General features: G+C 45.2%; 1 protein-coding gene across 4 annotated transcripts; it reads right to left on the bottom strand.

Moving 5' to 3' along the window:
- Positions 1–452: 452 nt before the first annotated feature.
- MTURN (maturin, neural progenitor differentiation regulator homolog) lies at positions 453–26,186 on the bottom strand. 4 transcript variants are annotated; one of them, XR_012334020.1, is made up of 5 exons: positions 25,643–26,186; positions 16,126–16,248; positions 7,403–7,496; positions 6,053–6,191; positions 453–2,209 (listed from the first exon to the last, which is right to left on the bottom strand). XR_012334020.1 is itself a non-coding variant. In XM_073809791.1 (4 exons), exons 1-3 carry the CDS (start codon positions 25,802–25,804, stop codon positions 7,440–7,442), a joined length of 342 nt encoding a protein of 113 aa, XP_073665892.1. In that variant the 5' UTR covers positions 25,805–26,186; the 3' UTR covers positions 453–2,209; positions 7,403–7,439. The 4 variants fall into 4 exon arrangements, 2 of the variants coding, with proteins under 2 accessions (XP_073665892.1, XP_004318317.1); XR_002174584.3 differs by lacking the exons at positions 6,053–6,191; positions 7,403–7,496 and having other exon boundaries at positions 453–654; positions 2,048–2,209; positions 25,643–26,166; XM_073809791.1 differs by lacking the exon at positions 6,053–6,191.
- Positions 26,187–26,242: the final 56 nt, after the last annotated feature.

Raw genomic sequence — 26,242 nt, 5'->3', positions numbered from 1 at the left:
GCCAGATTTCTCCTCAGCCCACTGAATGGCTGAGTCTATCTCAGCTCAATTTTTATCAACAGAGAACATTCACATAATAATACCACAATGTATTTGGTCAAAGCCTAAACACTTTTTTCATAAAATACATTTTATATGTCCATTCCATTTTCAAACATATGTAAATTTAGATTTTAAGCCTCTACGTACAAAATTCCAGTTTACCTTTGAATGGAGCAAACCAGTCCAGCTTCTTCATTTCGGTGGCAGAAGTCATTCTTTCAGACTACAGTGTGAGCACGGAGCTTTGCAGACGCGGGCTCTACCTACGGGAGGCATAGCTCCCAATCACCTGTGCTCAGGTTCACAGCCAATCAGAACACAGGCCAGGGAGCAAAGCACGGAATCCGCTTGCTCCACTGGATAAAACCCCAAGGTTTGTTTTGTTAATAGGCTACTCCAAAGATAATTCATTTCACTTGAAGTTAACCTTTAATATGTTTTTCCAAGAAAAGAAAAAAACATGGGTACTGAAGCACAGATCGAAACCACGAAATTATTTTACCCGATGACTTAAAACTGTAGGACACCATTTTACCACGAGCAGCTGTACTCCTCACGGCACCAATCAATTAAACAGAAAATGTTGAGATAATCAGGTTTACACCAACATGCCTGGAAGATATACAAGACTCCCGTAAACTCCGTGGCCTCTGCTGCTTTTTTTTTTTTAATCTAAAACTTTGACAACCCAACAGGCATGTGTGTGCATGTTAAAAACAATTCCACCCCAGATGTTATGTTAAGTGTTGTAAAAGAGGCATTCTGCATCTTTTATTAGAACCAGAGATGCAGAAGGGTCTAAGCAAAATGAATGTTTTAAATAATTCCATGTTAGCATTGCAAAGAATTTCCCCCCTCAGTGTGTGTTGCTAAATGATGACAGCAGTGTTTCCAGTTATGATAGTAGTTGTTTCTGTGAGTTGTCTGAATATTTGATCATTAAAACTTCCCTTCTGAACCAAGCTAACCCACGATTAAAAGATTCCCACCTTCATACGACTTTAAAACTTCACTGCAGTTAGGTTCCTCAAAGCACTTGATTACAATTTTTAAATAAATTATACAGTGGGATCCTTTCTTGACTTTTTTTTGAAGAATAAAAGTCAGATTAAGAAAGTAAAGAAGGATTCCATCATATTTTTAAAAAATTTATCCTGGTTTATTTTCCTATTAAATTCATCTATGGCTTCAAAGTTTAAGTGGCACTTGGATTTGGGATGTTTTCATGATTTAACAAGTTGCCATCTTGTTATAAAGAGAGAAGGTAAATGTTTCATTTCATATGTGGGGTGGCTTATAAACGTTTTAAAGAAATCAATAATTTATGTCACCCCGTTTATATTCTCCACTATTAGACTTTAAAAGTGGCTTTGGAATCAGCATGTTTTAAAATAACTGAACATGCAAATAATGTTTCTACCTAACCATGAACCAGCTGCTATATATCTAGGTAACTCAGTAATGGCAGAACCCTTAAAGGCTTCTTTGCCTCTCTTACCCTCTTAACCCAAAACTAAGTAATTCTCCTTTTCTGCCCTTGTATTTGCACTTGTGCAGTTTAACGACTAGATATTAAAACTCATGCTTTATAAGCAAAACCTTCCATTTACATACACTTAAAAGGTACATAAAAAGTGCAGACTGCATTTCTTCTCTGCCATGCTTTCTCTCAATAATGTCACCTGTGATGACTCAAAACATATCCTTAATACATTCAGAGTTCTCTACTTTTGAGTCAGCAAATGTTAGTTCTCCAACATAAACTCAAGAGAGAACAGTCAGCCGCAAAATGGACTCTAAATTCAAAATGGCAAAGGCTACCGAGACAACTCCATTAGAGACCCACTGAAACGGGAGTAAAATTCAGGTCACTTCTGAGCAAAGCTCATCCCAGATATCGTGTGGTCGTTAAAAAGGTATTTCATTTTAATTTGGATGCTGGGAGTCAGACGTCCTGTTTCGAAGTGCTATTGCAAAATGCTAACCCAGGAGCTTGTGACCCCACCTCGGGTACCACAGGGCCCACTCTCCTTCTCAGGTGGGAGCCCTTGGAAGTCTACTGCTGACTGACCCCCATTTGGGGGTGGTCCGCCTCTGGCTCCTCCTCTTCCACGTCCGCACTGTACTCTTCAAATGCGTCGTCATCTGCATCCGGAAGCCCCAGTAACTACAGGGGAGAGAAGAGAAGCAGCTGTGAGTGCCAAATGGCCCACAGGCAGGAAGACAACCAAAGGCATCTGATCCAAATTCAACAAAGGGGGCAAGAATAGACTGTGGGGAAAAGACAATCTATTCAATAAGTGGTGCTAGGAAAACTAGACAGCTCCATGTAAAAGAACGAGATTAGAACACTTCCTCAGACCATACACAAAAATAAACTCAAAATGGATTAAAGACCTAAATTTAAGACCAGAAACCATAAAACTCCTAGGAGAGAACACAGACAGGACACTCTTTGACGTAAATCGTAGCAGTATTTTTTTGGATATGTCTCCTAAGGCAAAAGAAAGAAAAGCAAAAATAAACAAATGGGACCTAATGGAACTGAAAAGCTTTTTCACAGAAAAGGAAATCACTGACAAAACGAAAAGACAACCTACTGAACAGGAGAAATATTTTCAAATGATATGACTGATAAGGGGTTAATATCCAAAATATATAAACAACTCATACAACTCAATATCAAAAAAACAGCCCAATCAAAAAACAGGCAGAAGACCTGAATAGACATCTTTCCAAAGAAGAAATACAGATGGCCAACAGGCACATGAAAAGATGCTCAACATCACTAATATGAGAGAAATGCAAATCAAAACCACAACGAGATATCACCTCAAACTTCAGAATAGCTATTACCAAAAAGTCTACGAATAGTAAATGTTGGAGAGGGTGTGGAGAAAAGGGAGCCCTCCTACACTGTTGGTGGGAATGTAAGCTGGTGTAGCCACTATGGAAAACAGTGTGGAGGTTCCTCAAAAAATTCAAAACAGAACTTCCATATGACCCAGCAATTCTGCTCCTGGGTATATATCTGAAGAAAACAAGAACACTGATTCAAAAAGATACATGTACCCCCAATGTTCATAGCAGCATTATTTACAATAGCCAAGATATGGAAGTAAACTAAGTTTCCATCAACAGATGACTAGATAAAGAAGATGTGAGTTACACACCACACACACACACACACACACACACACACACACAGAGGATTATTATTCAGCCATAAAAAAGAATGAAATTCTGCCATTTGCAAAAACATGGCTGGACCTAGAGAGTATTATGCTTAGTGAAATAAATCAGACAAAGACAAATACTCTGTTATTACTTACATGTGGGATCTAAAAAATAAAACAAATGAATGCACATAACAAAACAGAAAAAGACTCACAGATATATAGAACAAACTTGTGGTGACCAGTGGGGAGAGGGAAGGAGGGAGGGGCAACATAGGGGTAGGGGACTCAAAGATACAAACTACTATGTGTAAAATAAATAAGCAACAAGAATATATTGTATAGCACAGGGTAATATAGCCATTGTTTTGTAATAACTTTAAATGGAGTATAATCTATAAAAATACTGAATCACTATGTTATACACTTGAAATTAATATAATATTGTAAATCAACTATACTTCAATAAAAAAATTTCAACAGCACTTAACAGGAATTAGCACAGTAGCTATGGATTTCTCATGGGAGTCAGCTACCTCTATAATTATTTTCATAAGCTTATTAGATGAAGTGTCAATCGTACAATGGATTGGTGCCCAAAGGACTAAGTTTTACTGGAGAGCCTGGAGATTCTCTACTTTTAAGTATCATCCATGCATACACAAAGATACAATATCTATGCACACACACACACTGGGCTGTCAGCAGCAGTACAATGAACAGTGCTGACTAGCCCATCAAGATGTTAAAAATCTATTCTCCTCTATGTCTTCTTCTCTAAAAATGCACGCTGCTATTATTCGTAACACACATATAAAGGTATGGAGACTACTGAAATGTTCAACAAAACGGTTAAATAAATTATGGTGCATCTATAAAGTGGAATCTTATATATCCACTTAAAATACTATTTTTGAGTTGAATGATATAAAAAATGTGCTCATGTGTGTAAAAAGAACATGATGAAAATTGCATTTTCATTATGATACAAATTTTTTTTTAAGTATACACAAATGCATAGAAAAAAAGACTTCAATGAAATAAATATATCCAAATTTTAAGAGTACTTTTTTAGGCAATGTGATTATGGGTAAATTTTTTCCTTTTCACCTTTTTGTATTTTCCAAATGCTCTATAATTATCATCAGGGAAATTCACAATAAATACACAGTAAACGTTTTCTTAAAACACTGGCTGGTCCTGGGTTAGAAACCGTGAGTGCCCTTTGCTGGGCCTGATCAATATGGACGAACGCGCTGGTGCTGGCAGGAAGCCATGGCTGCAGGTATCTTGCTTGGCCTTGTCTGCCATCACGGGGATGCCGACCCACAGCTCTTTGATGAACATTTCTCACATGGTAGCCCCTTGGTTGACCATTTTCAGGCAACTTCACTGAATGGCCCTATGATCCAAACACTAACTGCATTAGGACAAAGTGAGATGGACCAGGACCATGGTCCTGCAGACCACAACTCTTGCAGGTCTCAGAGAGCCCTCTGAACACGCTCAGGACAAAATCATCTGCCAGGCATTATGGGTCATATGATGCACGTGGCCTGCCAAGGCACTACAGCCAACTGCAGGCACGTGCCTTCCCCTTAGAGCTCAGGGCTACAGCTGTCTCAGAGACACTGCTGACTGCGGGGAGGGGTGGGAGGGGCGCATCTCAGCTTGTTCGCACAGTCTGCACCAATCACATAGTCTGCACCAATCTCGTGTGTGCTGGGGAGAAGGGAAAAGCCCCTTTCCCCTACTACTGTCTCCCTTCCATATTTTACTGGGTGGAATAAAAGGCAAAGTTTGCCTCTAAAGAGGGAAAAAAATGGCTGGTTACAATGAACACAGATGACTAATGGTGTTCAAGTTTATTTCAAGAGCTGCTAGATGACACAGCAAGGTGAAAGTATCAAAAGAGTGGTAACATATAAACAGTTGATAAAATATAAATATTTTTGCCATTACCAAGAACTCCAGAATCACCTAAATGCCAAAAGAGGATGCATTATTTCAATAATAAATATAACTCCTCATTGTACTGAAGGGATGCTCCTTAAAAGAGGAATGGTCAATGGGTTTCTTCTCAGTTAACAAATCTGACTGGATGCCTGGAGCCTTGGGTTCAGGAGGATTCTGAAGCTCAGTGGGAAAGATCCTGGTCAGTTAGCAATGGCTGTCATGAGTACAGGGGACGCAGTTGAGGTATGCATCCACATATTTGCCATCTTGTCCTAAAGTGACATGCCACTGATTATTCTTTTTCATAATACGTTTAGATAATTCACAGGGACTCAAACTGTAGGTACCCCTTAACACCCACCCTCTCCTCAGCTTAGGGTGGCCTGGTAGAAGAGGTTCCAGCAAGCCAAGCATGAAACCCTTCCCCTCTCTCCTCTGCCTAGCTCTGTACCTTACCTTGATGTGAATCCAAAGCACATAGTTCTAGGTCTGTAGCTTCAGCCACATGGGAAGCCCTTCCCTTTGGCAGGAAATCTTCAGATGCTCATTTGAGAGCTGCTCTCCCCCTGTCCTTAAAGGAGGGAGAGAGAAGAGAAGCAGCTCTCAATGGCTGTCAGGACGTTTAAGGCACCTTAGCGGAGAATCTGAAGATTTGTTGAGAGGCTGTGTGGAAAAGGCACTGGACCTCACGTCTGGAAGCCAGGGCTCTAGCTGGGGACCACTGCCTTTGCTGAGCCTCGGTGTCCTTCTCTGTAAAGTGGGAACCATGACATCTGCTCTACTCCAGAGAAACTATGGAGATTCAGTGAGAAAGTGAATGTGGCCATGGTCTGCAAACTGTAGAGTCTTATGTGAATCATCTAATTACATTATATTACCTTGCTTCTCATTTTAAAGCACAGCCAGTTCAATTATTCAAGGGGAGTTACTGCTGCATCAGTAGACTGTCTCCAGACCCTGCTTCTTCCTCTCTCTTCTGCTGGGCTTGCTTCTGGACTGCCTCATTGTTAATTAGTACTGTAGGAAGTAGGAAGAGAACTAAGAAACTCAATTCTATCAGCCTCTGCATTAGATTCTCAGGCTTACATTCCATTGAACCAACCAATTTTGTCACACTACGGATTCAATGATAATAGTTTATATTGGTTAAGTTACTATCTGCTAGGCACTGTATAAGCAGCTTTTCTGTATATTAATTCCTTTGGTCCTCATAATAACCCTATGGGGTAGGTACTATTATCTCCCTTTCACAAAGAAGATCTGAAGATGTTGAGTAAATTTGCTCAGAGCTGCCCAGTAGGAATCAGAGCAGGATTCAAACACAGGCCAGCAGGTTGTAGACATTACACACCTAACCGCCAGGCTACCTGGGAGATATCCTTCCAGCTGTCCATGCTGCTCCTATAGCTGGAGCCTTCAATGTTTTCTACTCGGTAATACACTTAAAAAAATTCAATATGCAATGTTAATATCAACATTTATGAGTATGTACAATTTGGAAGCATGAGGAGGAAAAGAGAAAAAGCACAAGAGCTAGAATTTGCCTGGGATTCCAAAGGACATCATACAGATATGTAATAATCTAGCATTCCCACCTCTGTCTCCATTCTCATTTATGGTAGGTAAGTCTAACTTCTGGGTTACCAGAGGCAGAGGTGAGGGGAGGGAAAATTGGCTGAAGGCAGTCAAAAAAGTACTAACTTCCAGTTATAACTTAAATAAGTACTAGAGATATAATTTACATCATGATAAATATAATTAACATTGCTGTATGCTGTATAAGCAAGTTGTTAAGAGGGGCCTCCCTGGTGGCGCAGTGCTTAAGAATCTGCCTGCCAATGCAAGGGCCATAGGTTCGAGCCCTGGTCCAGGAAGATCCCACATGCCACGGAGCAACTAAGCCTGTGCGCCACAACTACTGAGCCCGTGAGCCACAACTACTGAGCCCACGTGCCATAACTACTGAAGCCCAGGTGCCTAGAGCCCGTGCTCTGCAACAAGAGAAGCCATCACGATAAGAAGCCCGCGTACTGCAACGAAGAGTAGCCCCTGCTCACCACAACTAGAGAAAGCCTGCGTGTAGCAACAAAGACCCAATGCGGCCAAAAAAAAAAAAGTTGTTAAGAGAGTAAATCCCAAGAGTTCTCATCACAAGGAAAAAAAGGTGTTTTTTTCCTATTTCTTTAATTGTTTATCTATATAAGACCATGGATATTCACTAAACTTACCGTGATCATCATTTCATGATGTATGTTAGTCAAATCATTATGCTGTATGCCATAAACTTCTACAGTGCTGTGTGTCAATTATATCGCAATAAAACTGGAGGGGAAAAAAAAGAATAGATTGAATAGCCAGACTGGAAAAAAAAATTTAATTTCTGGATCCAAATTTTTAACAGTCAAGAATTCGTATTAGAAACAGGACTATAAACAGACTGGGAAGAATCCTGAGTCCTTGCTTTTACTGCACTCACACACTCTTATAAGGGAAAGGAGACAGGCCAAGAAACCCTGTCAAGTATATTTAAATTGCTCCTGATAGAGTCATTCATTCCTACTTCAGTAAATTTTTTTTTCAGTTGACGGGAAAAAATCTTTATGATCACTCTGGACAACAGTGTTGGCACTCCCAGGGTCTTGCTTCTTCAGAACAGGCTCTGATCACGTAAGAACTACTGGAGCCCACCCATCCTAACAGGGTTGTACCTGGTGGGTAGAGATGCCAACCCTTGAGAATTAAAGCTCTTCAGACCCAAGAGAGTATCAGTTTTCTGTAGGACTAACTCCAGGTCTTTTTGAAAGTGTTATAAACTAGTTGAGGCTCTACTCAGTTGGCACTTAGCATCTGCTGTCTCTCACTCAAACACTTGGGCTAGAGTGTCTTTTTTTTTTTTAATAATCTTTTTAAAAAATTAATTAATTAATTAATTTATTTATTTATGGCTGTGTTGGGTCTTCGTTTCTGTGTGAGGGCTTTCTCTAGTTGCGGCGAGCGGGGGCCACTCTTCATCGCGGTGCGCGGGCCTCTCACTATCGTGGCCTCTCTTGTTGCGGAGCACAGGCTCCAGATGCACAGGCTCAGTAGTTGTGGCTCACGGACCTAGTTGTTCCGCAGCATGTGGGATCTCCCCAGACCAGATCTCGAACCCGTGTCCCCTGCATTGGCAGGCAGATTCTCAACCACTGCGCCACCAGGGAAGCCCTAGAGTGTCTTTATAAAAGAAGAGGAGATAGTATCTAGGCCCTGGAGAGCACAGGCAACCAGCTAGGCCTTCGGGGCTTCCATTAAGTGCCCTGTGGCTTTAGAGGTTCCTGTAAGCTCCTTCCAGATGATTCTTTGAAGCAGCATTTCCCACACTTTGCTGTGTATGTGACTCACCCAGGATCTACCTAAAACGTAGATTCTGAGTCAGTGGGTCTCAGGTGGGATCTGAGATTCTGCTTTCCTAACAAGCTCCCTGGTGACGGGGATACTGCTGGTCCAGAAACCACATTCTGAGTATTGAGACCCTAAAGCATCTGGGGAATTTGTCACGATTTATCTTAATGATCCATGATGCTGGTGTTACCAAGAAACCTCTGATGGGATCCTGGTCAGTCTGTCTTTTTGATAATAAGAAAAAAAAAGGTGGGGGGGTAGGTGGAAAGACTGATGAAACACCCAAATGGGCAAGAGTAATAGGTACCCTCTTATTTTAGGGGCTATCGCATGTTCTACAAAAGACAAGGGTTTGAATGTTCACCATATGAGCAAAAAACAAATGCCATGATAAACTTAAATTGTCAACATTCAATGTGTGTGTGTGTGGTTTTGTTTTGGTTTTTTTTTTTGGAGGTAGTGGGTTGTTTTTTTTTGTTTTCTTATTAATAGTTTTTTACTGAAGTATAGTTTATTTACAATGTTGTGTTAATTCAATGTGTTTTTATTAAAACCCACACTTGTGCATAATCTTTCCTACCAGACTTTCTGACCAACTGGGGCAGCTTCCCACAAGTGGATTCTCTCTCTTCTTCCAGACTCTTGACCAGACTAGAAGAGTAGAAGCAAGAATTGAACTTTTTCTGGGTCACAAAGGGTCTTCCTGTGGGGTATAATCCCTGGCTCTCCAGCCACTAGTGGCAAAAATAAACAACAGCCAATCTTGCTCATGCCAGTAAGACTTAATTAAGGGAATTTTTCTGGTGGAAGGATCTCTGTTTCTCAAGAGAAAAAAACGTGGAGTCATACAGCAACCCCAGGCAGGGGACCAGGGTCAATCAGAGTGAGAAAACCTAGGGAAGCACAGGCTCTCACTCCAGGTAGGGCCATCAAAGCAACAATGAGAACCTGCTGTATAGCACAGGGAACTCTACTTCACTTCGCTGTACAGTGGAAAATAACACAACATTGTAAAACAACTGTATCCCAATTAAAAAAAAAAAAAACATCAACCAAAACAGCACAGAAAATCATCACAGCAACAGGTGCCTCATGACCCTAATGTCCACAGTGCTAGTAAGAGGAGAATACTCCAGGAGAATAGAGTAAAGCTTTGAGAGAACTAAAAGGCAAAGATTAGTTTTGGTTTTGCAGCTAACTTGGAAATGGTAAGTTCTCTCTTCTTTTGTGAACTGTTTTCTAGTGGGGGGGGTGGAGGGGAGGAAGGACTGTTAATCATCACTAAATAAAAGATATAAAAACATGGAGGAAAAAAATGACTGGCATGGCCAGCATTATTTAGACCCATAACCACTATTTCATTATCTAACTCAGTCATGTGATGGCTGGCAACTGTCAATCCAGGGCCACTTAAACAAAAAAAAAGTAGGACTCCAACGGTTCTCCAATTCGCATTGATCAAGCCTAGTGACAGGTGTCTCCGAAGCCATTACTGGTGCCAGGACGTGGATAAACCCTCCCGCTCACAGACGGCAATGACAGCACTGTCATTTGCACACATGTACCATTTGGATATGACATTGCAGCAGGAAGGAAAAGAAAAACTAGGTAGAAGCTAGGCGGCCCCTGGAGTGGAGCAGAATATAGGTCAGTCCAGGAAGGAAGCTGTCCCGCTGCATGCACGGAGCCACATATCCACCCAATAAGCATTTCCTAACAGCAGTTAGGAGCTGGAAATTGAAACAAACCTCAGTGGGGTGGCTGGGCTTTGATAGCCCTCTGTGTTCTGATTTTGAAGCTCCCCATGCATCCACGAGGCAGAGAAACACGTATGACCCCCATTTTAAAGATGGGGGCACTAAGGCTGAACACCACGGGCTGGGAGCCGGCCAGGCCAGGGCTAAGCCACCTTGCCCCACCCAGGGACATCTCTAAGGTTCTCTGGGCTATGGGGCCAAGATGGGCCCTTCTGGTCTTTCTTCTTGGCCGGCCCTCCTCCTGCTCCAACATTGTCCAGATCTCGCCCTTTCAAGCCCCACTCCTGGCGAAGCCACTGCCAGCACTTTGTTCCTCGATGAGCCCACTCACATCTGATATTCCCAGTCCTTCTGACACATAGTAGATAAGGCAGTTTTTTTAAAAAAAACACAACATAGTTCCTGATTATAAATGTCTTCTGTGACATCATGGAAAATTTAGAAAATCCAGAAGAGAAAATAAATATCACCCCTAACCCTGTCACCAGAGGCTCTTTGGTCATATGTCCCTCTGGGGGACAGGAGCATCCATTTGTCCCCCTTGTAGCACTAGCCTCAAACCCACGGAGTTGTACGGATCAGGTACTGAATGGATGGTTATTATTTTGCCAAAACCAGTGTCGATAAACTTTTGGCAATAATACCCCAACACTGCCCCCTTAAAATCTCTTATCTTAGCCAGATGCTTCTGTTAAGCGTGTGTTGAAATCACTTAGCAAATTGTTTTCTTCCTCCATCAAAAACCTAAGGGTCCTACAAAAGCTTTCATTACTGAGCTCACTTCTCAACAGTATTTTGCCGAGTGTCCCCATCCCGTCCGTGTCAATGCCAGCATTTACTCAGTGCTTATCCTCTGTGCCGTGCGCTGCACTAAGTCCCCAACAAGAATCGTGTCATTTAATCTTCATAGCAATCCTAAGGTAACTATCATCATTTGTTTCCTACTTTTACAAATGAAAAAACTGAGAAACAGCAAGGTCAAGTAACTTGCCTGAGGTCACACAGCCAGCAAGTGACAGAATTGGGATTTGAATCCAGGCAGCCTGCCCCCAGAGCTTGGGTTCCTCATCACTGTAGTAACCCGATTCTGCATAACTAGGTAAAGGGACCACAACCAACACCCTGCGGTCGGTGCACACTCACTGACATCCTCTCAGGAAACACTTCCCCAGAGAACCAGCAGATCGGAGTAAGCAGGGCAGGGAATGGAACTCCTTTGCACTGTATCTAGCAGAGTATCTAGACCAAAATAAATGCTCAATTTTGTAACCTGGAGTTTCCCTGTACGTTTTTGTGGCTCTGTCTCCTACCAGAAAGCCAGCTCCTTGAGCGCAAGGGCTGGGCACCCTGCCCTGCCTCTTACTCTCCAAAGCGGTGCTTTGGCAAATAGCAGATGATCATACATTTTGTTGATCATGTGATGAAGAGATAGAGAAAAAAGAGGAGGAGTAACATGGTGAGTAAGAAAAAGAATAATTATTTTTTCCTTGTCAAATCAAATAACAGATTTCTTTGGTAGGGCATGGACTTTGTGATATTGATTGTTTCAGCGCGGGGAAGGCAAACAGAAAGGGCGGGGGGAAGGCAAACAGAAAGGGGAGGAAAAGCACACAGTCTACAAAATTGGAATGTCCAAAGGTAGAGAGTGCTACTGTGGCACGCTGAGCCTTGCAGGCAGGATCGCTGAGGATGGCCAGAAGATGACTCCATTCTTTGGCCCATGCAGGCAGGCATGCGTGGGCTTCAGCAACGTTAATTGACCCTGCTTGACTGATGCCCCAAAAGGCAGCAGAAGGCTGTCAACAGAAAGGTCCTTATCTTTCTGGAGAGATTACCCAGCGTAGGGGCTGGCAGTGGGCTGGCCAAGGTAAAGCAAGAATTCCAAGCCATGAATGAGGCTGTTCTAAGATGAAGGTAAAAATATTCCTTCTGTGGTTTCCCCAACTATAAACAAAAAGGAGCTACACAGATTGATCAGATTATCCAAAATTTTCAGGGGATGAGGTGCGCAAGCTTACCAGCGTGATAACCGTGTAGCATTTGGGTACGTGCTACTTCAACAAATACTTTCAGCTACAACAGCAGTAAGAGCCTTCCCTGGGTCTTATTTCTAAATCCAAAGCTCCTTTATATAAAACAGGTAAATACCAGGGGGAAGAAATACACTCTTCAGTGGAGAGGGAGAGGGTAAAGGCTTCCCCACCGATCTCCAGCAGTCCCTCACCTGGGTCTGTAACACTCCCTCTCATCCGATCTGGGGCACATCCTGACTGAGAGAAACCCAAAGCTGTGTGCATTTCACCCTCACTAGTCCTGAGAAGGCCTCCAGCCTTTCCCGCGGGCAGAAAGACCCAGCCAGAGTGCCCAGCACGCAAAAGCTTCCCCACCAAAGGGGGCGCCGTGCCAGGTAAAGGCCCCACCTTGGGAGCATCATCCCTGCCCACTGTGGCGGAAGGCTCTGCTTTAGAAATGAACTCTGGAAGCCCAACAGCGTTAAACGAAATCCGTGTGTCTCCGTGACACAAAGCAGCTTGATCTGAAAGAAAGTATTCAACCAAGTCAATCGCTTTTAGCTATGCATCTGGATTTTTTGGACTGTACTTTTTTCCATTTACACGTGGCGGCCTGGTTGCTGAAATACAGCCATAGACTTGGTAAAGCAAGGTGGCAAAAGAAGTCCTGGTGGGAGCTCACCTTCTGCAGTTAAGCCCATTCTGCAGGTAGTCTGTTGCTTGCCCCCACAGATGACAGCCACATACAGAGAATCAGGTGGCAGGCTAATGAGTGGAAGCCCCCTGAGGAAACCAGCTGCACAGTGAGTATCATTTGCTAATTAGATAGTTTGGGGGGGGGTTAAGATTTGAGGGAACCAATTTTTTAAAAAAAATTTTGCTTGCCTTGATATCTCTAGTTGGATGTCTAACAGGTATTTCAAACACTGACACGTCTATAACCGAGCTCTTGATAGTCTCACCCCTGAACTTTCCTCCTGCGGCCTCATCCATCCCAGTCAAGGAACACCATTCCCTTCACTGAGTAGATGAGGACCTCTGGAGTCAGCCATGTCTTCTTTTTCCCACACCACACTTCCAACCCATCAGCAAGTCCGGTTGGGTCTACTTTCAAGGCATCTCCAGAATCCGGCCCATTTCTTCCACCTTCACTGTGACCACCATCCTGGTCCAAGACCTATGGCCTCGCCTGGATGAAAGCAACAGCCTCCTCACTGCGCTCCCTGCTCCCACCCCTGCCTCACAGCCTGTTCTCTACTCAGCAGATCCCTCTTATGCTTAAACCCCTCCAGCGGCTCCCCAGCACACGGGAGTACAAGCCCAAGTCCTTCTGTGACCTGCAAGCCCCTGAGGTTCCTCGGATTCATCTCTCGAGGTTCCTCCCCTCCCCCCCAACTCAGGCCGTACCAGCCCCTCCTTGTTCTCTGAACACTAGTTTTCTCTCCCTCCCTCTGTGGTCATATTTGCTGTTCTCTCTACTCGGAAAGCTCTTCCTGTGGCTCTCCTCATGGCTCACATCTCACTTCAAGTTTTACTCACATTACCTTCTCAGTGAAGCCTTCCCTGCTCCCCTAGTCAAAACTGTCAGTGCCTCTGACACTTCTCACCCCCTTTCCCTGACTCATGTTTTTTTCTCCTCAGCACTTGTCACTAACACATTATGTGTTGTACTCATTTATCTTATGTTGTACTTATTTATCTTCTCTCTCTGCCACTAGAATACAAGCTCTGTGAGGTCTAAGATTTTCATCTGTCTGGTTCAACTGCTAGGAACAGAGCAGTAAAGAGTGCCAAGTGCCTACTGGGTACTCAGTAAATACATCTTGAATGAGTGGAAGTGGGATAGACCAGTATCTTTAAGTCAAATATCTATTTTGAATAAGCCAAACAGGCTTAGAAAATTAACAAACAACAAAAGGAAATGGTTGGACAAATGATACAGATCAGATAAAGTGACAAAATCCACTTGAAATTCCACTTTTTATAATGATGGATTAAGTGATAGTGATCAGGACAAACTCCTGCAAAGAGAACTAAAAAATCTGGATTCAATATGAAAAATGCCTTCTTAAATATATTGAGAATTAGCACCCAGAGAGGTAAACCTATCATAAAAAGCTGCTTTTGTCCTCAGGACATCTGCTGACCTGGAAGAAACTTCTACTGCATCCTTGGCCTACTCTAAGAGCTAGGGAGACCAAAGTCAAACCCAGGGCCTTTCAAAGGAGCAAACTGTTATAAACCATTGTCACTTTAGGCTAGGACCCCTATGCTATGGTCTGAGTATTTGTGTTCCCCCCTCCAAATTCATATGTTGAAATCCTGACCTTCGAGGTGATGGTATTAGAAGGTGGGCCCTATGAGAGGTGATTAGGTCATGAAGGTAGAGCCCTCATAAATGGCCTAGTGCCCTTACAAAAGAGGCCCTGGGGCTCTCTCTGTCTCCTTCCACCATGTGAAGTTCAAGTGAAAAGATGGCCATCTGTCTAGGAAGTGGGCCCTCACTAGATACCAGATCTGCTGGCACTCTAATCTCAGACTTCCAGCCTCTAGAACAATGAGAGATAAATTTTTGTTTATAAGCCACCTAGTCTATGGTATTTTGTAATATCAGCCTGAACAGACTGAGGCTGCTCTCAGAACAAGGATGAACCAGAATAAACCAGGCCTGCAACCTGACTGTCCATCACCTGGAGAGTTCTAAGAACCACAAGTCTCAAACTGATTGAGGGTGGTCTCTGACTGACAGGGCCCCTCCAGCCCTGGCAGAAGCAAATAAAAATCCGCTCTGGAGGAAAGTACCATCATCTTAGGCCTCAATATACCCCTATATATAAATTTTCAAATACAAATATTCAAGCATGCAGAGATAATCCAACATGCAAAGAAACAAGATACCAGGACAGGGAACCAGTGGTAACAAAAGCTGACAAAACAGACTCCCAAACCTTGAAATACTGGAATATCTGACAGTCTCTCATGCAGCCAAGCCTACCATGTTCAGAGAAACAAAAGACAAGTTTGAAAATTCCAGGAAAGAAGTATATACTATTTTAAAAGATTTGAAAAAAGAAAAAAAAAAATAAAGAAATCCTAGAGCAAATAACACTGAGCATGTAGAGCATTTATGGTGGGCAGGGAATTTAACTTAGGGCAAGTGTCACGTAATCTGACTTTCTCTTCCAATAAAGATAAAGAGAGAAGTAGTCTTCAAATTAGGGGTGAGTATTCATTTTACATGTTTTTCAGCTATAATGAAACAAACTGTCAGCTAACCACAGACATACAGATTCCTAAATCCTAAGGGGGTTGGGGGAAAGCAACCTCTGTAAGAGACTTCATAAAAAGAGAAAAGAACAGAACAACTATCCAATTTCCTCCTTCTCTATATCCATCAACATGGAGGCACATCCTTTATATAGCCTTCTGGCAATTTCCTATCATAAGAGAACCTCCATAGCACTTCCAAGCATTTTGGTTTTAAGTCTACTGGATGAGAACCAGAATACTCAGTTGTCTCATAAAGGCTCTGTTTGCTTCCCACCCAATCAGAGATTCTTAACTCAAGTGATGCTAGAAATAACCATCATCCCTGCAACAAACAGCTGTGTCGCATCCCGTTTCCCCCTCCCTCTCCGCCCTCAGCCTCCCTCCACTAGCTGCTATCTTTAAGCCACAGGGCAGACAAGAGAAAAACAATTAGTCACCCCAGGTTTTGCCCACTTTCCCCACAATCCATGTCATTCAAAGCACAATCACTGGAGACAACAAGATGGCTTTAGAAACCAAGCAGGCACCTACAGGTCTGAAAGACTTGAAGACTTTTTCCAAGACTTCATGGAGCGTCTTCTTGCCGCAGGAGGAGATATAATCCTGTGCTAGCTGCAAAAAAGGCAGGCAGTCCTCGCTCTCACTCCACACGTGCTACATGCCCGCCGGCAAGGGAAAGGAGAAAACAAAGACACACAGTTATTATACTCAGTTTGAAATAAACACAGCCAAGAAGATTTTTTTTTCTTTAATTACGTGAATTTGAAGAAGGCCTCCATTCCAGAGTAAACTCCATATAGTCATCCTTGATTTGTTTGCACTGAAGGAGATCAGAAAATGCATACCCTGCAGAAAACCCCCACGCTTCTGGGCCATAATCTCACCTGCTCAATTTTCCATCAGATCTGCTCATACGTGGTAAAAGCGGCATTGGGATCAATATTCCCCCACCCATGATTTCCACCGCCCCCCTTCTGGTGCCAGCTACGGGTGGTTTTAAAACAGGAGGAAGGAGAAACCGAGAGCCTGTGTAACCCTTACCTTTGCCTTCAGCACTGGCTGAAGGATTAATTAGGCATAGTTTGTAACTGCTTACTTGGAGATATTCTTTACCCAGATTAGCCTGTGATGATAAATTTACTTCAAGATGAAATGAATTCAGGAGAACACACAGAAAAGTCATCACTAAGTCACCAGGAAACAAAGGCTTTCTGAAAGCTCACCTTCCCTTAAAATGCTTTAAGAGGGCATCATCGTACCCAAGCAACACTTTGCAATGTTAACACGCGCCAAGAGGAGACTGATTTAGGTTTTATTTTTTTCTTAGGGCTAGACAAGTGGGGTATTTTTTCCCCAAATGAGGATATCCATTTTAGCACATCTTTAAGACTAGGCTAGTTTCTCCCATAAATGTTCAAGGATCTGGAATAAGTCCAAGAAACAGGCTTGAGAGATGTAGATGCAGAAGGCCCCTGCATATCTGAGCAATGGAGGGGGCACTGAGCTACCAGGATGACATCGGGGTATCAGTCAGGTACCAAGAATCACTGTTTAGAGGGGCCTGAGCAATGACAGCTCAACGTTGGTGAAAAAAGTGTAGAGGAGAGGAAGATATTTGGCAGATGAGGGCAAGGAGTAGGGACTAGGCAGCAAGAGACAAGATCAATTTGGAGAAATGGTCCATGTCAAGCACTTGCCCCCTCCTATTGATACAAATGATGAGAGCATCACCCCAGAAAGTCATATGCCCAACACTCAATAAACATATTTCACTTCCTTCTTTCTCACTGCAGGATCTCCAGGAACTAGAAAGAACTTAAAACACTTCTCAGATCCAAGAGAGAACAACAAGGTGCTAATATGCCATCTTTACCACCCAGTTATCTGTGTTTCATAGATGTGAAGGTCCATTTCTGACACGTGCTGCTCTAATTCCAGCAGACTTCTAGAGCAGCTATCGCCTTGACCTAATAAAGATCACTTCTAGATTCTCCAACCTTAGAGAATAGCTCAAACACGATTCCCTATTAATTAGAGGCCCTTAAAGTTGTTGAGCCTCTGAAATGCCATTTATATAATAGTCTCTTGCATTGTACAAAAACGTAATAGTACAAAGCGCGTTTATATCCGTTACTGCACTTGATTCTTAATTAGTGGGGATTCTGCAAGACCAATAATAAAGTCCCACTTTATATAAGTTCAGCTCAGCACCCATTTTCAAACTCAAATTTTAAGAAGTTCAAGCATATTTCAAATTCTTATCCAAGTTAGAGATGGGGTTAACACCTAGCACCACACGATGGAAAATTTTAAGCCTGCCTTCCCTAGACTTGTTGTGAAGATTAGAGAAAAAGTAAAATGTTTATTTAGTGCCTGGCACAGTGCCTGGCTGGCAAATAGTAGGTATTCAATAAATGGTGGATGTAAGTCACCTATTTCCCCTTTTGCACCTGCAGGAGGATTGGGGGGAGGGGCTTCCACCTGCCACAAGGTTAAATCAGACACCCTATGTGACTTCACTGAGAACGCTGTCCAAGGCAACTTGGGACACAGTTCATTCAGAAGCAGGTGTATCTATGAAAACCTTGCATGGCTATTTTTAAACTACATGTTTTTAAAAAAGTACTTCAAATTACAAGGTAAACTAAGGAAAGTATATCACTCAAACAATAACAGAATCACAGAGTATCCACCACCGCTTGGTAATCAGTTTATTCAGTCTGAGTGTTTCTAGGGCATCTACAGCCTCATGAGGAGATTATCCATGCCACAATTTTCATTACTCCACTTTTGGAGTTGTTGATTTATGAATATATTGGAGAAGAAAGACTTAACACCTGCCAAAGGGCCTTATGTCCAGTGTGCCTAAATCTCCTTCCCGTGGCTGTCTAACTCATCCTGAATTCCCAGTAGTGTTGGTTTTGCGGTTTAAAAAAGAGTTTTAACTGAAGCCCTGCCCAAATGATAACGTGAGGGAGCAGGGGATTTGGAATAAGACAGGCCCAGGTGTCCACGGCCGCTTAAAAGACATCACTTGCTAAACGTTAATTGTTTCATGTCCATTGTATCTCATGATAAAAGGTATTCAGTTTTATTCATTGAAACTGTCCCCTTCTAAAATTAATCAAGACAGTCAGCATCCAAGATAAGATGAACTAAAACTTAAGTCTGCAGTTGAGAACATAAAGACAAAGGGGAAACAACGGAAGAAGAATGTAAAACCAAGTGAGATTAGGACCAACAGTGCCGGTAGACAAGCCTGGCACTTGCCACGGATGGAACACAGATTTGCCTCCACTGCTTTCCAGAGGCCTATGCTATGCAAAGAAAGACACGCCATCAGTGCCCCGAGGCAGTGCCCACATATAAAACAGCCCAGCTCTTCAGAACTAACAGGAAAGGGACCAGGGACAGGAGGGTTACCACTCAGGAAAATAGAGAGGCCCATTCCAAAACCAAGGGAAGGCAGAGAGAGCATGCGGCGGCTGGGCTGAAGCTACTGAAAGCAGGATCTGGGGTCTAGTCTTGTACAAAGACAAATGGGCACTTGAAGACCCACAGTCCTGCACCACAGGGCGTGGCTACAAGGCCTTCAACTTGGAAAATATCAAGCATATGTAACCAAACACCCACTTTGGCCACGAAAAAACTATAGCAGGGGGTCAGAGAACCTATGGCTTTGAACAATGTAATTCCCTGGCAAATATAAATCTGAGGACAGAATGTACTGAATTTCCAATAGGGTAGTTGGAGCCAAGGCAGATTGCAGGCCTGGACTATTATAATAGGGGAAATGCCAAGAAAAGGCTTCGCAAAGGAGGGGAAAGCGGTGGTTCTTAAGCTTTAGCTTGCATCACAATCACCTGGAGGCTTATTAAAACACAATTGTTGGGTCTCACCCCAGAGTTTCTGATGGGGGATGGGGCTGAGAATTTGCATGTCCAACAAGTTCCCAGGTAATGCTTCTGCTGCTGGCTCTGGGACCGCAATCTGAGAACAAGAACCAGAATGGAACTTTGACTAACTCCATATTTGAGGGTGGGCGTTACATCAAAAAAACCTAAATGTCATTACTGACTAAAACCACCTCGAATCTTCAGGATGGCATGGGTTGCAGTGAAGTGGCCCCCCTTGTGCCTACCTTGAGCAGCCTATAGATTCCTGCTTATTTAGAGCTGAAAATCCCCAGTGAGAACTCTGATTTCAGCACACACCATCTGCGGCCGTTCTTTCTGTTATTAAGTTGGGTCAGAGTTTATTATCAAAGCTCGCCCAGCTTAAGACATTATAACAATGTCATCTGCAAACAGGAAAATGAGCGCCTTTCTGTTTTCTGTAGTATAGATGAGAACATCCAGCTTACCCAAAAATGGAAGTAGATCATCGAGGTAGTTCAATCCCACAAACATCTTACTGATCAGCCTGTGTGCTCCTACTGTTCTGCCACTTGTGGGGACGGCGCTTGACTTCCTGGTGCCTAGGCAGAGCTGGGGGTGGCAGGGGAGCTAAGAACACGCCCGTCGTCCTCCCAGGACTCAGTTATCTGTGTCAAAGGGCCATTGCCAAGGGCCTCACTCTCACTGCATGCGTTTTCTGCTGTCGGCAGTACTGGGGAGTGCATTTTAAGTTGGTGCAGCTTAACACAAAACTGACTGCTCTCCACAGAAGAGATGGTATAAGAGGGTAAGAGCTACAAGCCATCTCATGCCAGCCAACGTATTTCTGCCCAGGGAAGAGCATGGCTGGCCACACCTACCACCTGCTCTTGGTGTCAAACACTGCTCTGTTTTACCAAGGAGGAAACTGAGGCTCAGAAAGGTTAAGCAACTTGTCTGTGGTCACACAGGAAGCAACAGGCAAAGCCAGGATGTCAAGTGAGGTGTCATGCCTTCAACCTGAGCCTCAGCTCCTTCCTTTGTAAGTCGCAGAAAATAATAATACCCACAGGGTGGATATACACATTCCATGAGATAATCTGTAGATAACCCTACCTCTCATTTGGCAGGGGCCCAATGAGTGCTTATTCCCTCCTATTTGAACTTATATTAGCAGAATTTTACTCTCCTCAGGATTATCACCCATGAATGATGAAGGGCATATCTTTTTCCCTGAAATAATCTCTCTGTATGAATAATGCATGGCCACTGTGGAAGGCATTACAGTATACCACTATTGCTCATTTAATCTGCAAATAATAATGTGATATAGGTATGATTATCCCCATTTGACAGAAGAGGAAACTGAGAATAGAGTTTGAATTTAACAGGAAAGTGCCTTCTTTCCACTATACCACCATGTAAACATGATGCAATCCCATTCAAACAAGTTGTATTTTCTTTCTCCAAAATGAAAAGGTTGTTATTTAGTCACATAGTTAAGAATAGAGACATGCCTAGGACGAAAATGGAGAGAGAAAGACATAGGCACAGGCACACATATAAAATTAAATCACACAGTCCCTCTATAAATAAAACATTTTTCTTCAATACTATGACAACTGCTACCTTTGTTTTTGCATTGAGGAGGGATTAAACTCTACAAAACTGTGGACCCAAACATGTCGTGGACAGTAAGGGAGCACCCCCCTCCTTGTCGGCAGTGCCCAGGCACCAGGGAGGGGCCGGGCAGTGCACTTTGAGAGCTCCTTTCTCCTGGCCTAGGCGAAAAGGGAAACAGCTGGTGCTGCCAGGCCCAGGAGCACGTGTCCCTCTGTCTGGCTGGCATGTTAGTGGCTGCCAACACTCCACTCCTCAAGCCTGACCGAGCTCTCAGGACCTTCTGAGCTGGCAGAAGAGGGGAGCACACTGACTGTGTGAGCTGTCGGCCACTTCCCCATGACACCTGAAGAGCCAGGCAGAGTAGCTGCGTCCCTGAACTTCCAGCACACACAAGGCACTGGCAGCTTATCCCAGGACCTGAACTCCTTGGCCATCCATGGAGAGAGACCTGAATCAGGGCAGCAGTTTGGAAACGGACTGCAGGGACAGGATGGCCTGTGAAGCAAGAAGGGGAAGGAGTGCACAAGGGACCCAGGAGCTGCCAAAGAGAGGGCAGACAAAAAGAAGTCCTTGTTCCTAGGCCTCTGGAGCCCCCAGCCTGATGCTGCCTGGGGTACAGTCTGCATGGCAGAAGGCACAGCCCTCTGGGCTTTGGCTCAAGTCCTGGCTCTCTTACTTCTTAGTGGCATAGTCCTGGATGAGTCCCTTAAGCTCATTAGCCTCGGTTTCCTCACCTATAAAATGGGGACATAATAATACCCACCTCAGAGAATATTTGTGAGGCTCAATAAGAAGTAGCCCTGGAACCCACAGGCTGAACTGGGTCCCCTGTTGTCACTCCTGTGGTGCTATATAATCACTACAAGGCTACCGTTCAAGTTGCTCTACCGTCTATTAGCTGTGGGAAAGTTAGTAAACCTTGCTGGGCTTCACTTTTCTCATCTGTAAAGTGGAGATAATTACAGGGTAGTCTGTGAGATTACTAAGATTAAATGAGTTCATATATGCAAAGTCTGACACACAGTAAATTGCACTTAAGTGGTAGTTGTCTTTGAAGCTGTCACTCTTGAAATTTAACATCTATCTTCTACACTAGACTGTTAGTCATTCATTCTTACAAACATGGATTGAACGCCTATCACATGTTTGACACTGACACTGTTCCAAGCGCTGCAATACAGTGATAAGACAAGCTCTCGTGAAGCTTCTAGACTAGTGGGGCAGGCAGAGAATAAACAGAGGACTATCAAGTGCTGATGAGCGCTATGATAAGAATAAAAGGGGGAGGGAGGGAGGATGTGGTCAGGAAGGTTTCTCCCAGGCCACAATGGCAAAAAGGAGCTGGCCATGTAAAGACGTGGGGGAAGAGTATTTTAGGCAGAGGGAACAGCAAACGTAAAGGCCCTGAGGCAGGAATGAGCTTGGCTTGTCTGAAGACCAGAAAGGCCAGTGTGGCAGGAACACAGTAAGCAAGGGGGAAGAATGGTCCAGGATGAGGTCATAGAGGTGGCAGGAGACAAATCATGTGGGGACTTGAAGCCAAGAAAGCTTAGGTTTTATTGCAATAATGGGAAGTCAGTTTAGGAGAGGTAGGGAGTGGTGAGAACATGACTTGGATTATATTTTAAATAGATCCAGAGGGACTGCTGTGCAGAGACCCTGCCAGAGCCACTAATATCATCACCCCCACTTTAGGCACGTTTCCCAAACAAGTCTGCTAGGGAGGTATTAATATCATCCCTATTTTACAGATGTGGAAACCAGGTCAGAGAGGGGTTAAATAACTTCCCCCAAGGCTCAAAGTTAGATGTGGGGAGCTGGGGTGCAAACTCGAGTAGCCTGACCCCCAGAGCCTGTGCCCCTAACCATTATACAACACTGCCTCTTAGATGAATAGAATGGCCCCATTCTAGGTAGCCCTGGCCAAGTGCAGAGTGAGCCCTCAATAAATGTCTGTTGAATGAATGAATGAATGAATGATATAAAGACAACCTGTAAATTGAGAATTGCTATGTAAATATTCTTATTGTTAACAAATCCTTCAGATTACATTCCTTTCATCTCCAATTTCTTCTAATGTTTAGCAGGTTTTCCTGGGGAAAGGAAAAGAACAGAGGTAGGACATTTACTTCATGTCTGAGTTCCCTTAGCTAGAGGCAAACAGCACTTGACAAATCTGGCCTGGGACAGATTAGAGATGTTTTGGGTGAAGAAAACTCCAGTGGTTGGCATCTTGTCCATTATGGCCTCTAGAAACTGAAAAAGTTCCAGTCTACCCAATGAATTACTCCCCCCCACCACGCCCACCATTATCTTTCTTCCCTATCTATTTCATTTAATTGTCAGTGAATGAATGCTTTCAAAAGAAATACTTTCAAGCACTTTACTCATACAGGTGGGAAAACATTTAAAATATAGTATCGGTGGCCTTGAAAAAGGCCTGATATACTTAATGTTTCTGAATGATGGTTTGATAAACATATTCAAGGCAAGAGAATAGCCTTGCTTTTCTCTACCCACTTATTCTCTTTGGATATGTCTCCTGCAGTGCCAGCAGGAAGGCTGTGTGGAACTCTCCCCCATAAAATCCGGAACCATGAGTGATTCTTGTCCCACCTCGAGCAATAAAGAGGGGGAAAGGTCACTGGCAGTCCAAGGAAGTCCAGGGCTAGAAGGGACTCCTAATCAAACCCTAACACTGCAGTTACTTGGACCCTGATGCCCTTTCCACTATATCCCTGGAGCTTACTTTTACAATGGAGTAAATCCCTTTTTAATGATCTCCCACTGACAACACTAATTTACTTATTTTAACTAGTTAATAGTGTTCTTACATACATTTATAGTTTACTTGCTCTTCACAAGTACCTATGATGGAGGCATTCTGATTAACCTCATTTTACAGGTGAGAAATTGAGGCTCTTAAAAAAGAGACAAGTTCTAAACTCTGGAACCCCAGATCTCTGACCCAAATTTGTGGGGCCCTTGCTGTGCAGTGGAGACTATTAGGTGCTTTATCTATTTGATCACCTGGGGGTTGGTATTATACCCATTTTTTGGATGTGTACACTGAGCATCTGAAAACATTAAAATGCATTTGACCGGAGTCACACAACCAGAACTCAAATCTGGCTGTCCCCCAATGCCATCCCTTCTCTAGAGTGTGGCAGGGCTGGGGCCAGGTGGGTTGTTCACCTTTGCGGGGTGGGGTGGAGGTGGTGGGAGGGGAATGCTTCATCGACAAGTCATACAGAAGCCTTCATCTCTCTGGGACCAAGAGAGACAATCTTGCTGTCTCTGTAACTCCTTCTCGAACTTCCCGTGGGTGGTAGGGGCGCGCGACAGCTTGGACCTCAGCCCAGCTTTGTCTCACCCCACCTGAGGAGCCAGCGCCAGGCCTCGCTGAGGCGCTGCCCCACCTCCGTCCGCAGGGGTGGCAGCAGCGCCAGCTCCAGGCTCAGGCCGGCGACTCAGGCCGGTAACCTGAGCCCACAGCCGCCTCCATCTTACATTTGGGGACCATTATTTTTTCCTCGTCCTTACAAACACTTCATGAAGCGCCATCGTCGCCCAGTCTCTGCACCTCCCAGCCCAACTCCCCGGCCCTCTACATCCCCTTCCTAAACTACCAGCGCCAAGATCCCAGGTGGGCGCAGGATGCAAAGTCGAGGTTTTGGACACCGCAGTTCCAGGTCCCGGTACCTCCGAGCCTGGGGCAGGGCGGGGAGTGGGGTGGGGAGGGGGAATTCCCCCTCTTCTGGAAAAACCGAAGGGCTGTGGCAGGGCCGAGACCGCCGCCTTAGCTGGACAGAACCTCTCGGGCTCCAAACACCTCGTTGGAAGCTCACAGAGAAGCAATGGAAGCACGAGAGGAAAGGGGGATAGGCGTGCCTGTGTGTTTGTGTGTGTATGCGCACGCGCGAGTGCGTTTTTAAGATCCGAGGTGTAATTCCGCAAAGAAGGTGCAGGAGATGGGGCATCGCTAGTGTGGACGGAGGCTTTGTGTCCAAACACCGCTGAGAATAACATGGGGGAGGGGGACGGGAGCGGGTTCTCCCCGGCGGGGGCAACTCGAGGAGTTGTGTCTGCGTATTCAGAGGGTAACGGGGTTCCTCACCTGGGCGGGACGCCTGGGTGTAGGAAGCTCCCGACTCAGGATCCTGTGGGAGGGGAGGGTCCGTGCGCCCCGGTCCGCGCGCCCTGGCCCGCACTGGTGCGAGGCTGAGACACCCCCGGAGATGCTCCAAGCCGAGCACAGCGCTCGAGCCGTGGGGTCGCGTCCCGGAACCAGCCCTCTCTAGCCTGGCTCCCCGGATCCTAAGGACGCCCCTGCCTGCCGCCTACCGGACGCACCCGGAGCGCTGACCCCAACGGGCCGGGCCCGAGGGCTCCCCCGGCGGAGCGCGGAGCAGCTGGGTGCGCCGCGGTCAGCCGGTTACGCCCCCCCACCTCCCGCCCCAACGCCTCGCGGCGAGGGAGCTCGGGCGCAGGGAAGCGGCTGCGAGTCCACACTCCCGCGCGCTGCGGCGGTCCCTCCCCCAGGCACTCACAAAATTGTCCCCGCAGCCGTTGTCCGGACACAGCACGTAGAAGGAGACGCCGGGGTCGGCGTAGAAATCCATCCTGCGCTCGGTCTCCTCGGTGGCGATGAGCTCGAAGGGCGTGTTGGAACACCATTTCTCCGCAACGTCAGCCAGCTGCTGGAAATCCATCCTGGCCCGCCGCGCCCGTTGCTCCCTCAGCCTCCTCACGCGCCGCCCGCCTCCCGCTCCCTTCGCCGCCCGCCCTCCTCTCCTCGGGCGCGCTCCTCCCGGGCGGGCAGCGCGCGGCTCTGTGGGCTCTCGGGCAGGCGGCGGGGCCGGGCGACGCGGGCTCCCTCCAGTCCCGGGGCTCCTCCCGGCGGGGACTGTTTACATGCTGTGTGTAACGGGGTGGGCGGCGACCAGGGACAGCGCGGCGCCGCGCCCGGCTCCTCCCCGCTCCGCCTCTCCGCCCGCCCCCTTTCGGGCAGCCACCGAGGCTGGCGCGGTGGCCGGGCGAGGTTGGCTGTGGGCGCGACCGGGCGGGACCCGGCGCGGCGGGAGGGACCGGGCGCTCCGCGAGCTCCCCTGTTTCACCCCCCCCCCCCCCGGCCCTTTTTAAAAACTAAC

The sequence above is a fragment of the Tursiops truncatus genome, chromosome 9 (genome assembly GCF_011762595.2).
Source record: "Tursiops truncatus isolate mTurTru1 chromosome 9, mTurTru1.mat.Y, whole genome shotgun sequence".
Classification (NCBI taxonomy): domain Eukaryota; kingdom Metazoa; phylum Chordata; class Mammalia; order Artiodactyla; family Delphinidae; genus Tursiops; species Tursiops truncatus.
Note: the sequence above shows the minus strand (reverse complement) of the source record. Positions and strands in the feature narration are given on the sequence as shown.

What these genes read in the sequence shown, in the direction of transcription:
- MTURN (XM_004318269.4), bottom strand. Translation starts at nt 25,804, where the DNA reads ATGGATTTCCAGCAGCTGGCTGACGTTGCGGAGAAATGGTGTTCCAAC. An exon ending in ACGGCTGCGGGGACAATTTT is followed by an intron (nt 16,249 to 25,642) that starts GTGAGTGCCTGG and finishes GCGGGCATGTAG; the next exon opens with CACGTGTGGAGTGAGAGCGA. An exon ending in TCTTCAAGTCTTTCAGACCT is followed by an intron (nt 2,210 to 16,125) that starts GTAGGTGCCTGC and finishes TCTCCCCTGTAG; the next exon opens with TTACTGGGGCTTCCGGATGC.